The sequence below is a fragment of the Haemorhous mexicanus genome, chromosome 2 (genome assembly GCF_027477595.1).
Source record: "Haemorhous mexicanus isolate bHaeMex1 chromosome 2, bHaeMex1.pri, whole genome shotgun sequence".
NCBI classification, from domain to species: domain Eukaryota; kingdom Metazoa; phylum Chordata; class Aves; order Passeriformes; family Fringillidae; genus Haemorhous; species Haemorhous mexicanus.
In genome coordinates this window covers 73,413,516-73,431,161 of record NC_082342.1, presented here as the reverse complement: position 1 = coordinate 73,431,161, position 17,646 = coordinate 73,413,516, and the positions used below count along the sequence as shown (strand labels likewise).

The 17,646-nt window shown below is 38.8% G+C and overlaps 1 protein-coding gene across 2 annotated transcripts in view; it reads right to left on the bottom strand.

Moving 5' to 3' along the window:
* NDFIP2 (Nedd4 family interacting protein 2) overlaps positions 1 to 17,402 on the bottom strand; it is a 45,301-nt gene extending 27,899 nt beyond the window's left edge. For both annotated transcript variants that reach the window (XM_059839203.1, XM_059839204.1), the window contains exon 1: positions 17,221 to 17,402. In XM_059839203.1, the coding sequence (XP_059695186.1) occupies positions 17,221 to 17,256 (36 nt within the window). In that variant the 5' untranslated portion in view covers positions 17,257 to 17,402. The remainder of the gene's footprint in view (positions 1 to 17,220) is intronic.
* Positions 17,403 to 17,646: the final 244 nt, after the last annotated feature.

Sequence of the window (17,646 nt, the reverse complement as noted above, 5' to 3'; positions counted from 1 at the left end):
ATAGTTCTAAGAATGTATCAAGCTTTTAAAAAGAAAGAGTACTAGAATTAGAGAAGTGCTAGGTTCCCAGTAGTGTGAACTACAAGATAAGATTCCTAGAAGGCAACAGCTGAAGCACCACATGTAAAAACCAGACCAAAAAATAAGACTGTCAAACATATCTAAAAGAAGAATTCTATAACCTCAAGTTGGTACTTTTTACAAACACCCTACAGCAAAATATTTCAGTAATAAATATTAAGAATATAACTATAATTATTTTCTATTAGGCAAAGTACAATCAGGTTACTGGGAAAAGTGTCTTCTAAGAAGAATGCTAAATTTTTTATTAAGCAGTGTAACACTGACACCAAAATTGTTTTAATATGCAGATTAGATCAAAGTTCACAGAATGGTTGATGTTGAAAGGGACCCCTGAGCCCATCTAGTTCAACCTCTCTATTCAAGGAGAAGCATCTGCAGCTGGATGTAGGAGACTACATCCAAATATCTTTTGAATACCTTCAAGGATAGAGACTACACAGGCTATACAGAAAACATGTTTCCTGGCTCAGTCACCTTCACATTACTAAAAATAAGGGGAAAAAAATAAATTTCCTGATGCTCAGCAGTCACCTTCAATAGAAATGATAGGTGTTTTTGAGGGTTTCTGGCCCTGAGCAATCAGGTCATTTGATGGCTAATCAGTGACCCAGAAGCAGCAGCAATATGAGAAATATTTTTAGCCATTTCAAGTAGTTAAAGCCAAAGAAAACAAAAGCACTTCAAAATAACCTAATGTATTCTGGGATACAGAAAGCAAGTGAGAACACAAACCAGTCAACTCTAAAAAGGTCGAGCAGCTCAGAAAAGCAAGCTGAAAGCTATATATGTTATGGTTCTAAATTAAGTACAATAATTCACAAGAAAAATCTAGTATTGCAATGGATATAGCCAAAATAAACCCATTCTTAAATAAAACTAATTTGATTAACTAAGGTATAAAGAACAAAACACTACTGGTATAGTTCTTACACTAATGGCTGGTACACTCACCCTCATTTGGGAAGTGTGTGTAGTTCTGACTACCTCACCAAAACAACCTGGTCTTTGGCCAGAAGAAAAAGTAAAGCAAACTTAAATGGGTCTTTGTTACTTCCATTCTTTCTCTCCTGCCCTCCTCCTCTTCAATCACTCCAACTTTTTTCCCCTACCTTACCACAGTAAATGCTGTCACTATTCTGAAGATACAGAGATTCACAAACACATCATTGGTCAAAGAGCATTTTACTCCTAAAAAAAACCCAACAAACAAACAAAACCAAACAACTTTGCCATTCCCCAGATATTTAATTTTACAACTTCTACATGCTTTCATGAAAGCTGTTTTACTTCAAATTATCTGTAATATACTAACAGTGGAATAATTTAGTAGATGATGGAGTTAACATTAAGATCAGAGAAGAAAAATGTACATGAGACTTCTTGCCTTCAAAGACAAAGTTAATGAGTCATTCAATGGCTATAGCAACTGCAATTAGGAAATGGAAAAATTCCATCCTAAGTGTTCCATATAATAGAGACACGTTATATCCTTTCATGCTGCTCCAAGTGCCTTTATTTTGTAAGACTTATATTTAGGAATCATATTTCTATTTATCCTCTCTTCTATTATAGCAGTCTCTCAGAAATTCAAAAAAAGCACTAAGGTTATCCTAATGCAGCAACTTAAAAAGAAATCCTCACCCTTTTTATTAAAAAAAAGCAACATCAAAAACAACAACAACCCCACAATAACTGGATTAAGTAGCTTGAGTGTTTACAGCCAGAATAATAAACACAAGTTGTTCCATGAGCACAAACTAGCTTTTGTTAGCTCTTGTTCAAGTGTCCTGTATCCTACTCTCTCCTCAGGGCAGTAACTTCAGTTTCTTTCAGAGGACTACTTCACTGGGTCAAAAAACAAAACAAAACCAAACAAACCCCCCACAACTACAGCAGAACTTGCCCCAGTAAAATGGAAATTTTGCCCACACCAGCAGGGTAGACAGCAGTGATTATATCATTTTGTCCTGTAGCAACTCTGCCTTGTCTTCACAGAGCACTGACTCTCCTCTCTGGAGTCACCAGCTTGTTTGAAACCAGTAGGAATCTGACTACCTTTGAGCCTCCCCCTTCACATTTAATTTTGGCTTCTACTGGAGGTAAATTTAGAAGTTATTTTTGGAGACAGGGGAAGAAGAGGCCTGACACTCTTCATAGGCTTCATTGCCATAGAAACCAAGCTAAAAACACCAAGAAAGGAACAGAAAATGTCTGTTTCAAGGCACTACTTATGCTATGTACTTAAATGTCACCTGAAGCAGCATTTAACATTGAAAGTATATAAATAGTATCCAAGATTTTCTTTTTCCAATAGTAAGAATGTTTCACCAAACATTTAATTAAGGGACTGAGGAGAACACCCAGTTCATTATCTCAGCCCCTCCCATGCCTCCAATGAACCATAATTTGGTAGTAGGCATAGCTGTGATCATGCTCAAAACAATTACCAAGACCTATTAAACCACAGAGAACTGTAAATTAGTACCTCCCCCTATTCCCTCCCTCACATTTTAAAAGTGGGTGACACTGAAATTTTTTTCCTATCTATGATAGGACACGTAAAATTCAAAGATCAACTGAAGAGTAACAGCTGTTCTGCCAACAATGACTCAGTCTCACGGTAGCTACAAAAGGGTGAACAACACAGGAAAACATAATAGTTTCCTTCATATGATTTTTACCCTACACCATCTTCAGTTTGCTTCCCAGAAAAGATCTACAAAACAGTGATTTGCTATTTCATTTCAGAAGAAGTTAAAATCAATGCCAGACCTTTCAGCACCAAAATATTGTATAAAATACAGTTACATTTATTTTCTACTTTTACATTAATAATTTATTTTAAAAAGAAATTATTCTTATACAATGTACACAATTATTCCTTCTACAAATTATTTCCTTAAGTCTGTTATTTTGTATCATTATTTCCAAAGTAATCAGATGCAATATCTGAAGTCAGGTGACAGCTTACAAATAAACGTGACCCACGAGAAAGTGCTTAGAACAGAAGCTTTTACTGAGGGGATGGATTCAGATACTTTAAAAGTTTAGACTTATCAAAATAAAAACTAAAAGTGGAAGATCTCATTATCTACTTAACACTTTTTATCTATCTATAGATAGCAACTTTATCTGACCTACAGATGTTTGCTTTCCTCACTAAACAGAGTTTGCTTCATTTCTGATGAAATTACAAGAGTGGTGATACAAGCAAGTTATTCAATTATGCCATTAAAAAAAAAAAATCGGTGGAAAAGGATATTATAAGATGTCTGTTATCACCTGTACCAAAAATGCATAAGATTAGAATGATGGTCTCTGATAAAGTGAATTGAAGTAGCACAAGCTAATTCTAGTCATAGTGTACTAACACCACTCAATTTGTTACCTTATTTTACATTTCAAAAGTTGCTCTTTACTCCTTTCATAAAAGATTATTATGGAAATCAGTATATTATAAAATTATTGCAACACAACTAATTTCAACAGCATATTGCACATTTTTAAAATCCTTTTTTAATAAACATGTTTTTTTTCACTCTGCTTACATCATTTCTTTACTATAGTAAAAAATTATGCAGGTGATACTGCCATACAAGTTAAAAACAAAACAAAATCTCAAACAACTAGCCAGCTTTCTTGTCCTGTTTCTTGTAATACCTTTATTACTAGCTCATCTTGTCAAAATGTGACTTTTAGGTAAATTTTCACAGTGATGGTTCTGTCTGGGGCACCACAGAGCTACACAAAATTCTCATTAGCAATCATAAATTACAAAGCACTTTTAACATAGCCTTCTTTCTACCTTTCAAATGAAATTACGTTTTCAAAGAAGCTTTGACTCATCCAGTTTTGACCTTACACTGACAAGTTCATGGGTTCTTCCAAACAGCACTAAAACTAATACAATACACAGAAATTCCATGATGTTGGACCTAAAACTTTGCTTCAAATAAAACTGTGGAGACAGCCAAGTAGATCATGTAAGTTCAACCTTTGTATGGAAAACAGTCCATTGATGCACTTTCTTCACAAAAAGAAACACTCCTGGCAACCAAGATTTATCTTTTTCACTTGGTAGAAGATACCTTGGTCTTCTATTATCAATTATTCTGATTATGACAAAAGGTCAACCAAAAATATCCATTTACTGCAGCTTCTAGCATTGAAGGGAAAGGCATGACAGATTTAAGATTGCCAATGTAGCGCACAAAAAACTCTGACATTTCTGCATTAGCTTCATGACATATTCCACTCTGGTACACACATTTATTCCACAGAAATCATAACATTGTAAATATGATAGGTGCAACAGTGAGTTAAAATAAAAGCTATCCTCTTCAAAAAGCTAACAGGGAGATTTTCACATCTGTGTTTCACCTGATGCTTTCATTTGCTGAAAAATTCAAGTCCTTTTACACTTGCCTACTGGTAGTGATTTCTAAGTCTACAATAAACTGCTCTCTACAAATGAGGCATAAAAGCAGAGATATCTTGCTACATAAAAATAACTTCAACAAATACAAGCTGCAAATTTAATGCTTGTTTTGCAACCACATAATGCATTTTTTAGCTTTACTAGTCTAAAAATAAGATTTATCTATAAATAGCAAAATCTTAATCTTGGGATTTTCAAAGCAAAAAAAAAAAAGATCTCGAAGTAAAATTTGATTCTGAACCCATTAGAAAAACACTTCATGATGTTTCTGTTTTCTGAATGCTACCTAATTGTATCAACAGCTCATACTATCAGCTACTCTTTATTTTTAGAAAACACGTAAAACCAATATCATTAAACCATAATCACCAAGAATAGAGTCACAGAATGATCAGTGTTGGAAGGGAGCTTAAAGATAACATAGTTCCAAATTGCCCCACCAGGGACAAGGACACCTTCCACTAGCCCAGGTTGCTCAGAGCCCCCTCCAGCCTGGCCTTAAACACTTCCTCACATGGGGTGCTCACAGCTTCTCCACACAATACATTCCAGCACCTCACACCCTTCACAGGAAACAATTCCTTCCTCTATCTAACACAAACCTACCCTCCTCCATTCTCCCTTGTCCTATGACTGCACCTTGTAAGAAGATCCTGTTTGGTTTTCTTGCACAGCCCCTTTAGGCACTGTAAGGCTGCCATAAGGGCTCCCTGGAGCCTTCTCTTCTCCCGGCTGAACAATCCAAACTCTCACAGCTTTTCCACATACAAGAGTAGCTCCATACCTTTGATCATTTTGGTGTCTCTCCTTTGGACTCGCTCCCACTTGTCCATGTCCTTGCTGTGTTGGGACCCCAGAGCTGGATGCAGGGGTCCGGGTGGGCTCTCACCAGAGCAGAGCAGAGGGGCAGAATTCCCTCCCTGTCCCTGCTGCCCACGGTGCTTTGGCTGCAGCCCAGGACAAGTGTGGAAGTGCCCATGGCTGGGCCATGTCCAGCCTCTCACCCACCAGCACCCCCAAGGCCTTCTCGGCAGGGCTGCTCTCCGTCTGTTCATCCCTCTGCCTGTGTTTGTGCTTGGGATTGCCCCAACGCAGGCACAGGACCTTATACACTGGGCCTTGTTGAAATTCATGATGTTTGCACCCACCCACCTCTCAAGCCTGTCAAGGTCCTTCTGGGTGGCATCCCTTCCCTCCAGCATGTCAACCACACCACACAGTTTGGTGTCATCAGCAAACTTGCTGAAGGCAAGTGCTAAGATCAATCAGCTCTGATTTAGGTCACTACTAGCCACTGAAAAATCAAAACTAAACCAAATAATGTGTAATTAAACTTAGAGAATAATTTTAAGAGCAGAAGAGCTAAATAAATCTTTCTGCAAAACAAATGTTTTCATTTTCTTGTTTATTTGGATAAAAACCATGCCCACAACAGCTTTTTGAAATAAATATTTCACAGTTTTCTAGAATACAAGGATTATTGAGAAAATGGGCCAAACAAACCACATTGTACTTTAACTTACAAGTTTTCTCCACAATATCAGGTTTTTTCCCTCCACAAATAAGGTAGTTTACAACATGCTTTTTTCTTCAAATATGTGTTTTGACACCAATCTCCCATGAACCCATGCAGACCAGCTAGCAGGAGGGCAACTATTTCCAGTTCTGTACCAAATGCATGCTCTGCTGTGATATAGTCCTGGCCACAGCCACAAGCACTCCAGAGAAGTGCTCTAAAGACTGATGAACCTTCAGATTAATAAACACTGAACTACTAAGCAATTAAGCTTATAAGGCATTTCAGTAAAATGCAGAAGTACAAAAATTTTCAGCTACTTTTTGCTTTTATGCATTCAAAACTAAGTGATCAAATCTGATTAGAATTCTTGACTGCACAGAACAGATGCACAAAATTTTCTTTTCCTCACCATCCCATCACTTGGCAAGCATCAGCTATCCAACACCCAGATCTAACAGTACCCCTTCAGGACGACCAAGTGGGTTGTATTTTTGTTTTTGTTTTTTTTTTTAATGAGGCATCTCTGCAGAAAGTTTTCAACAGTAGTTAATATGTCAGAAGGTCAAAGGTGTAAAATCTGCACTAGAAGCAGGAAAGCTGACAGAAGTCCACTGCTGCCATTCCACAGCTGTGTAGAAATACCAAGTGTGTCTGTTAAACAGGGATTAGATACCATGGAAACACAGAACCTCTGGAAGCAAACTCTGACTGAAAAGAATCCAGAGATTTATACTGAATCTTGTTGAAAAATAAGTTGCCAAAAGAATGGCTTTTTCACCACAGTGAACTTCCTTGTGCAAAAATTAACTAATCTGTAGCAAGTGAAAGTGCTTCACATGTATTTAAGCAACCCTTAAATTATCTTAGTATTCTTTTAACTAGGGATATTTAGGCTATTGAATTTTACAAGGTTTTTTTAAAAGAGTCTTATAAATCTGATTTAAAAAAAAAACATAAACCAAATAAAACAATGGTGATCAGGACTTTGGGAAGGAAAAGAAATGTGTATGTAGATAGATCTACACTGATCTATCAATATGTATGTAGATAGATCTACATTGATGTGTCTCTCTGTCCATCCCAACAACTACCTCACATATAACATTTTACATGTATTATAATTCAGATTTAACCAATTAATTACACATTTAGTAGCACAACATACACAGCTGCATTCATTCCCTACTGCTTCTATTGAGATGTATTCCTTCTAATCCCTCCCACTAATAGTAAAAGTAGAGGTATTAGTGAATATGAAAGCATATCTGGTGTGAAGGCATGAACTCTTCTGGAAAAGTAAATATTCTAAAACCAATGATGCTAGAAGTATGGTCTTATTCTTCAAAGTACCTCTATTTCTCTCCTCTTTTCTTGAAGGTTTCTTGTCTACTAAAGAATAATGCCACAATAATTTTGAATATTGGAATTTTTGTATGATCCAAACAGATACATGCTTCATACTCATTGTAAAATTATAAACTGGTCATTGTTTCCTAGGGTTCTCCCTATTACCTAGTTATAGGAATTAACAGAGAAATTTGCCCAAAAACTGATACGTCTAAATACTAAGAACAACAATGGCTGGACCAACATCTTCAAATCTTCACACATTATATTAAAAAAATTATAGGGAAAAAAAAGTTGTTAAAAGCTTACTCTAAAGCTTGTACACAATGAAGTATTGCAACTCCAACTTACTCCAGAAGGTAGAAGCTACTAAAAACATTACCACCTATCATGTAGCCTTCTGTTCGTCAAATAGTTACTTGAGAAGAGCTTGAGGAAACTGGTTTAATTCTATAAACAAAGTATAAAATGAGGGTTTCCTCCTTGAACACTTTCTAGATAGAAGAAACTCAGTAACAAAACAGAAGCATGCTACTGAGACCAGAGGTCAGTCTAAGGGCGTGTTCTGTCTCCAACACAATTATCAGCACATGAGCCTTAATCACTTCTTTGACATTCATTTTCCTCAGATTCCCCAATATGCACAGCAGTTCCACTGCAGCTGCTGAAGTGTATATCTCTGCCTATTCCACTTGCATCTGTTCAGATTTGATGCATGTGAGTTTGTTTTCTTGAATCTGCTGATACAATCTGCCTGTATAATCCTGTGTCTCAAAAAACTGAGTAGGTTTGCTTCTCCTGTGTACTTTCTTTACTAAATCAAACCTCAGTCAACACTCTAAAATTTTAATATTGCACAATTTGGTGAATAACAGCTCCACAACTGCTTTTACCCACTGTCTTGGTGACTCTGCAAGTGTTGGTCACTTCTAATTCCCACCAATTTTAAGAAGTCCGCTTCCCCTTCCTTTCTGTAGCTCCCCTTGTGAGCAACCAAAACAGTGGACTCAACACAAAGGCAGGTCTTGTGTCTCATACAATACCTTCTGTTCATTCTCCCCGTCCTCCCTAATGATGCACAGTGTTGCATCAGGTTTTGTTGGCAGCTGCCTCTAAGCAACAGCTTCAGCAAACCATCAGTCATACGTCATGTCTTTACTCAGAAGCAACTTTATAGAATAAGTACAGAAAGTAGATCCTGGTCACTCTTAAATCACATAGAACATACACAACATGAAAACTGTAAAAGCAGAGGGAAGAGCCTGTAAAAATCAGGAAACATTACCAAGAGCAGACTCAATATTCAACAATTAGTTCCATTTCCATTTTAGCTTACATTCATTTGGGTCGCAAAATTCAACGTTGATTGAAAATGCTGAATATTACTCTAAATGTTATACATATTTCAGTTAAAGTACAATGAGAGAGTTCAAAAACAAAAACTTCTTAAAGACAATGCAGGAGGATGCTAACATGACAAATTTATTTTAAGAGGGAATAACCAAGATGAAGATGACTTTCTTCCTGGAAATGTATTATGGAAACTGAACTGCAGAAGCAGCATACAGTTTCACCTCAAGCCCCCGATTTGAAAGTAGTAGGGAAAAAAGGACTCAATTGTACATCTCCTGTACCATGCATAAGTGTAGTTGAAAATTTTTCAGAAAAAATATGAAAAACTTAAAAAGCCTCAAGATTATCGACAAACCAGAATTATTTTGCATGTGTACTTAAATAAAGCCAGCCTAGCAAAAGAGTCTCCTACTCAACAATATGGCTCAGTAGCCCAAAATGAAATAATTAATTAAATAAAATATAAATCAGACTATATTATTAATCAATAAGAGCAAACTCTATTCTTATTAGCAGGTCAGATATGCTTGACTTTTTCAGTATAACCCATTTTTTTAGTAACAGAAACGGAGTAGTTGAGCTCCTCAACTTACAGAGATAATACAGACAAATTTCAACAGCTTAAAAAAACACACATACAAAACACCAGCCGAACACACTTACTGTGAATTTCAAGAACAGGCTCTTGTGAAAGTATTTTAATTTTGATTTGCAACTCACATACACTTAAAAACATTCAGGGTCATTCCTTTAAAAAAACCCATGTTTAGGTCTCAACAGGTAGTTAGGAATTTTTTAAACACTAATGTTAAAGAGTGCTGACTGAGCATTCCAAAGCAATCCAACAAAATATTTGGCACAAAGGACAATTCTCTGGACCTCTCAATTGCCAGCAAAATAATGCACACACCTGAAAGCAGGCACTTTCCAGCAGGTTGGTTGATTATAAGGCAGCTAAACAAAACAAAGCACACAAGAGGTACACAAGAAAGGAACATAAGCCACACTCTTCAACATCGGCTGTGGCCCAGCACTGCATGGATTTAGTGGCCAGCTCCTTTATTTGAATTATGCACTCATTCTAGAATTTGGAACAGATTTTAAAGAGCAGACAGCTTGTGCAAGTCTTTTTTCCTAACCATTTATTCCATGTATTTAATGCGAGTCAATTTTATGACCACAACTCTGGAGATTCAATTAAGGGCCTTAATGCTTCAGTACATTTCTTGAAAAATACCTTAAGGACTGTTTCTGTTAAATTTCAAGATACAACAATTGATTCATAAGTACTATGATCAAAATGGACAGTTGGCTTCAGTATCAGCCAAGACCCCAAACCCAATTGTTTCATGTTTTACCAAAGGCATCACTTACTCCTCAAAGATGACATGTGTTAATTAAATTAACCATTGCCAAAGCAATGTTTACCCACCATCTTGCACCACTTTAAAAGAACCCTAAATTTCTTTCCTGCAGAAAGGAAAGAACTGCTACTATAAGTACCCTCTTTACAATAACCTCTCCTCAAGGTCCTTCCCTACATAAACTTTTCAGATTAATCAGGGAAAAGCAAAAGCGTGTTCAATAGCTGAATCTACATATACATCTTTACCATGACACGATTCTGACCTCCCCTACAAGAACAATCAGTGAACATTTATAGGATTACTTTCAACAGATAAATATTGCTCAAAGTTAAAATGGACAAACCATGTTTGTGAATATGTTAAATTACCCTGCAATAGTGGGGGGACCAACTTCTTCATTTTTTTTACAAGAAATGCACATTTTAAAATAAAAAGGTGCTGCCAAGCACCTAGTAAGTAAAGAAAAGGAAAGATGGGTTTACAAAGAAAAATAAAGCAATATAAAACTTATTGCAGATATTATTTCGTCTACACCACTCAAACTTCAGAGGACTTTTTTTAAATTGTTCTGTACATTCCAAACACAGCTGGAGGCACAACCATGGATGAGGCTGGGGGACATGACTCAATATCTAATGTTTTGTCTATGGAGTGGTTGAGGAGTAAGTTAGACTATCTCAGTTTTAGGCTAATCTTAGCCCATGATAATGGAAACACTACTTAAGTACTGTAAGTGGAATAAAGAGTTACATGTTAAAATGGAAATTTATTTTTCACTTTCACTGTAAATCAGACATGCTCTGAGAGTGTGGGCTATGCCTGAAACGACTTAAGCACAAACCAGAAAAAGTTAGTCATTCTCATTAAAAAACACAGCTGGTGAAGGGGGTGCCCAATTTACTAAAATCAGCTACTTGTGACAGTTCCTGCCCAGGAATTGGGAGACCTAAGCCTGAAGCAGCTCAAACCCACAGTCTTGGCTCTGCAGTAGTTCAGTTTCAGTAGGAAAAGTTGGCAGTGCCTCTCCAACTTTATAAGTTGCCAATTTTTTTCATTTTTTTTACTCAATCTCTTAGGATTGCTTTTCTTCTTCATTTGAAAATGGCTTCTCTGATTTGAGTGAATTGGTATATGTTCATTCCCCTTTTCAAAACAGCTAAATATCTAGAGGGAGATTTGAGGCTATGAAACTTCAGAAAATTCTGAAATCTACAGCTAAGTTGAACACTGAGGTCCCACAAAGTTAGGTGTCACAACATTACCGGTTGCCACATTTTCCTTGTTTTGTCAACATTGTCACAGGGAAGAAAGTTTCAAAATATGCCTGTAATTAGCCATTTGTCACAAGTAACTAATTTTTCCCGTCTAGAACACTACTACTAACATTTCTATTAATGCAGTGCTTGATTTCTGAGGTTATCCTGATGTGGTCCCTACTACATTTCTCAGATACAAACAAGCTGAGAAAAGGCTTACAGCTTCTCCTTTTTAAAGTACCATAGAAAGAACATCTAGTCTGGCCATAATACAGCTGACTCCTGCTCAGAGACCTGCTATTTGAAGTAATTTTATTCATGTTACTGAACTTTTCTAATATGATTAGAAAACTTACTAGAAGCGACATGCACGCCGCAGCCTGAAGCTGCCTTTTTACATTATGTGACTTCATGTCACTGCAGAGATCAGGTACCTCTTTTTTCAGATTTCATGCATCTTTCAAGAACCTAAAAATCCCCCAGTTTCACAAGATGGGCTCAGCCACACCAAGATCTTGCTGCCACTAGAAAGGACAGTCCTGCTCCCAACCTCTCCTCCACCTTTGCACAGATCCAACCTTAGATTCTGGCCTACCAAGACCTTTGGTGAAAAACATGAGTGGAGCAACCCAAGTACATGTGGCTGGCTTTACTCTTTTTTTTTTTTTTTCCCCTCAGTATGGTAAAAGTTATGAAACTAAGCCAATTTGTGTGCAAAACTGCTTAGGTCATTCTGTACCCACACCAAAAAGAAAGGCAACTGCCCACATAAAACCCCAGAAAGTTACTGTAACCACTGATATTCCTGGCATACCACTGAGCCAGGGTTTCCTCCTATGAATCCACTGCAGAGAAGGGTGTTATGTCTGTGGCCCTCCAAGAGATTCAAAAATCAGATAGTAACAGCAAAAACACAGTTAAACAACCCTGCTTTAAATTTATACAAATAGTATTGTTATCTGTCCAGTACCTCAGCACCTTTACTTAGAAGCAACATACAGAGGGTCTTGAAGTTTATTTCCTTGTCCGTATAAAATGAGAAAGTACTTATAAATTGAAATAAAAAAAGAAAAAAGTAAAATGTAGTCCTTTAAGTATTAACTGCATCCCTACTGTATCGGTGAATGTTTCAACAGTTATAATTTTTCTTGTTTGTAGCAGGAATCTTCCTTAAAAAGTAGCAAAAAATGTTTATGAAAATATTAAAGCTATTCCTTCAAGAGAGAAACTACTGTTTATTAGAGAAATTTGTAACAGGTAAGTGCTACAAAGAAATTAAAAATTCTAAATGGCTAATATTACAGTTCAGAACCAACTAAAAGGCAAGGACAGATCATTGTCTGAAGACATCATTTACCTCATTTCAGGAGAGCCTCATTTGCTTTTCTAAGCCATTAAAAGTCTAATCTAGGTGTTTCATGTACAAAATTCAGTGCAATGAAATATTGTATTTTCTTATGATTGAGGCTCCTACCACTAAAAATAGCTGTGCAACTATCACAAGCGAACAACTATAACACTTATCAGTCAATGCATCTTTCGTCAGTATTTTTCAGTATTAAAAACTTAGTGCTCCAGATGCAGAATTTTATCTTCCAGTTATGACATCACCCCATATCTGTGGAAAGCAACAGAATTTCCCTAAGCTAGCTTGAGCTGTTCAGTAACACCAATTACATAAGAGTTTCCTAAGTCAATAAATACTGTAGAAAATACAGTAGATCTATAGATATAAGCTACCAGTCTTACATCAAAGCCATAGAATTACCTACATTTGGGAGTTTATTTGCTAATCACTATTAGGCTCAGTCCCCGGAAGAGAAAGAAGGAAGAGATTTTTCTTTGTTCACATTTCCTGCAGAGGTTGACTTTCATGAGTGTTACAAAGACAACTTGACTTTGATTACTTTTTAACTAAGTAACACTGGGAGAGTAAAGAGCAACAATAGAGGTAACAGATAAAGAAAATAAAGCCTTATCTTAGTATGTTTTTTGCTATAGTGTTTACAGAACAAATTTTCATCTCTTAGCCCCATTTCTATTAGCAAACACAATTTATACTCATACAAGACTAAGATCCCTTTTAAAAAGCCACAATTTCTTTATCCCTGCATGGTGCCATAGATCAGCAGGCTGCCATCAGAGTCTTGCTTCAACCATCACTTACAAACCCCACCAAAACCAAGTGGTATAGTGGCATGGCAAGTTCAGTAAGGGCTGAACTGACATACCTGCAGAGAGCTGCCTTTGGCCCCACCCAAATCGGTTTGTTACCTTCCCATTTTAGCATTTACCTGTTTAACTCTGACCAAACCCTAAGTCAAAGACTCAAGACTACCTGACCCCAAACTTTAATCAAGAAAGACTGGTTATAATAATTAATGAACAGTACAACTTCTAAGTCCTGCAGCCTTCAATACAATTTCTGTGCCTAAATCACTCACATGCACATGAAGTCTTCCCTCATGACTCAGTTATCTGGAAAGCCACATTTCTAAGTAAAAAAGGCAACCTTGAGCTTTAATGCTTAGCAGCTCTCTCAGTTTTATGTGCTGCAGAAAACAGCTGCATTTCCTCCTCTTTGTTCTAGGACAGATTCACAAAGCATCATTCCAATTACTTTTTCTGCAAACAAGCTGGACTAGAAGCAGACATTTCGGACAAGATAGTAATGCTACTAAAGTCAGATGACAAAGAACTAGAAGGTAAAAACAATCAGGAGAATGACTACTGAAGAATTTTTATTATAATTTTCCTAAATTTGATGCCTTATCCAACAAAGAGCAGAACAGGGGAAGAAATAGAAAAAATACAACAATAAATAAATGATACAGCTGTAACTGACTTTTACCTGCAAGGAATGTCAAATGTAAAATTTAAGACACATTCACCAACAGGAATGCAGTCATTCCTGTGACTAAGAAAAAGAAAAAAGGAAGTAAAGCAAGACAACAAAGGTTGGCTAATTTACTTCTAATGTCATACTCCTGCAGGAAAGCATGACAAATTCTTACCCATCAATTATCTGTCTTTTTGCCCTACGAAGAGAGACAAAACAGGAGGGCCAGAAAGCAATACAAATCACACATGCCCGCGGCAGAGAGTTACGTAATGCTGACGTACTGGCTGCTCTTTGCTCACAACACTTACTTTGCTGCATTTCCAAGTACCAGCTTTTAACAGCTGCCCGGTTTGAACACTTCTAAACTGCTTTGTAAATAAAACGCAGACACACAAAGAGGAACAAGATAGAAAAGGAAGCTTTAGAGCTATTTCTAACAGAGATAAAAATAAGAAAATCAGAGGGTTAGGTTTATGATGAGACATTTTCTGTTTCATAAGAAGTCATACAACTGGCTTTTTGAGCTAAAACTCAAAACTAAATTGCCTGCCAATCTAAAGTCTTTTAATTTAACTTACTTGAAGAAACCACAAACAAAAAGAGAAAGATAGCTCCTTCAACTTCACTGAAGTGCTACTGCCAGGAAACATAAGTCAGAAATTCTTTTGATAATAAGACACACCTAGTAATCTTTCTATTTTGATGAGAACTTGCCCTGAATAGACTCAAACAGATTAGCTAGAAATAAAGGCAGAACAGGTACAAGCAGGGCCAAAAAGTATTTATTATTAATCACAGGAGAAAGGAAAAAAAAAACACAAAACAAATAAAAAAACAGTGAACACAGCAGAACTGGCCAGATTTCACAAAACTAAACTCATAAAACATTTATAAAATGTGGTATTAGCCATACTAAGTCATCTTTTTTTCCTACATTTTGTCTTTTAAAAACTAGGATGCAACCATAAAATCTGCAATAATCTATTGCTCAGTACCTATCATAGCCATTATGTAAGCAAATATATCCCAACACTTAAGATCACATGCTTGAATAATCAGCTGCTAATTAAGTATATCTGCAATTGCCTTGTTCCTTCCTTTCTCTGACCCAAAACAGTAAGTAAACAACATTACAAAAATCTCAGTCTGCAGCAGTCAGATATAACAAAGAAACTAAAACAATATGCTCCTTCCTATGGGGCAGGAATCAGTAAGGCTGTATTCTAAACTCTGGAGAACAGCAGACTGATTTATAACAAATGACTACACAATTTAATGTACATAGCAAACTGAGGAGGCCAACTCATGCAGACAAACATTAAGCTAAGCTGTTTTGGAAGGCCATACCAAATAGTTTTTACCCAAAGCTGGGCATCAGCACCATCACTGGAAGTTCCTAACAAGCATAAGATAAAATATTACAAATTATTTCTTCATGTTCTGGGGTTTTTTTTTTACTTCTTTGAGTAACTAAATTGAAGTTTCCCTTCTACCTGTCTGACCTCTAATAACATATGCTCTTTCAAGGCCTTTTAAAACATGCCCAGGTTACCTCAGGCCTCGAGGAAGATAGTGTTTGTAGGCTCTCAAGAAAATGCTCTGCCAGCATTTTTCTTCTCTGTTGCAGAGAAGAAGGAATGACTTCAGGACTTCTACTGATTTCAAGTTGTGGAAGCACAGCGCCAGAAAAAAAAGCAGCTGGTGACCAACTACCACCCTAAAGGAATACGTCACAGGGTGCGTGGTGTGTTCATCACCTCTATGAAAATCCCTGTATTTAAGTGCCCAAAAGCATACAGAAATTTACAATGCTGTAAGACTATCAAAATAAATCTTCCAAATATAATAAAAGTGTTTCCTATTATTTTTTCTTAAATCATAACCTAGGAACAGTCTGAATATAAATATCACTATTTACATATGCACAGACAGACTGTGATTACTTCTGTGGACAATCCTTTCACTGCTCAAGCTGTAAAACACAAACACTAAGATAAATAACTCAGGATTTAGCTAGAAGATTGCAGTAAAAATTTGTATCACAGAGAGTAATAAAGATTTCAGACTTCCTTATCTTTACATTCATAGCAAAGTTATAAAGTACAAGGAGTTTAAGGATAAAATTTAAACTTCTGAGGAGCCTGACTGCACCTAAGTCATTTTTACACCCAATAATCAGGAAAGCTTACATATTTTGAGTATAATTGACCTTAATCTAATGACTGCAAGATTTATGTAAGTGACATTAAACTATTGACTACGAGAAACAAACAGGACAATCAATTCGGGCAGGATGAAAATCTTTGTATTCTAAATTATTACTTCCGTGGTTAAGTTCAGGAACAAAAGAAAAATTTGTCTCAGTGACCCACAAAGCTGCAGACCGTTCTTGAGAAGAGTCTGTTCGTGCATGTGCATACACACACAAACACACTGAAGGTCAGACTCCTCCCTGCATTTCACACTTCCCTCCCTCCCTCTAATCTTCACACAGGCCTTGCCAGACAGCTAAGGGCTTTTAGAAATCACACGCTTTCAGCGGTTCGCTCCGCGGCGCGTACTAAGCAGAGACCAGGACCCCCTGCCCCTTCCTCCCCCGGCCGCTCCGCACTGGCGCGGCGCGCCCCGCTCTCCTCCTCGGCCGCGCTCTCCCGGGAGCCGCCCGGGAAAACCCGCCGAGCCCGGGCCGGGACCGACAGCCGCGGGACCGGCGGGAGGGGAGAGGGAGGCGGGCAAAGGCGGCTTCCCGAGCAGGCCGGGCAGCGGCCCCCTCCGAGGCCGGGGCGGGGCGGGGGGGGCCGAGGGAGGTAGCCCCCGCCGCCGGAGCAAGGCCCAGCTGTCAGAGCCCCTCCGTGGGACGGGCCACGCTTGGCCCCGGTCCCTGCCAGACCCCCGCGCGTAGGAGCCGAGAAGCGGGGGCGGGGGAAGGGCGTCCCGGTCGCACCGTGCCCCGCCGCGCCGGCCCGAGGGGCGCGGGGAGGCGAGCGGGGCCTCGCGGGGGACGCCGCACTCACCACTTGGTAGCGGCTGACGGGCTGGTGGTGATCCATCCTGGCCGCCCGCCGACACACACGGGCGCGGCCGCGGCTCCTCCGACCTGGCGCCGCGTCGCTCGGTCCGTCCTTCCCTTCTTCCTTCCTTCCTTCCTTCGTTCCCCCGCCCGTTCGCCCGGCGCCGCCGCCGCCCGGCCCGGCCCTGCCCCGCTGCGGCCGCCCCCCGCCCGCCCCCGCGGCGGCGGAGCGGCCCAGGCCCCGCCCCGCCGGGAGCCGCGCTCGCTCGGCCGGGGGGCTCGCTCGGCCTCGGGGCTCACTCGGCCCGGGGCTGGACGGGTTCTCCCTCCGCCCCCGGCCGCTGCCCCGGCCTCGCTCAGCTCGGGGCGCTTCTACCGCGGCTGCCGAGAGCGGATCGTCTTCGTCTTTCGCCGCTCTTCGCTCGGCAGC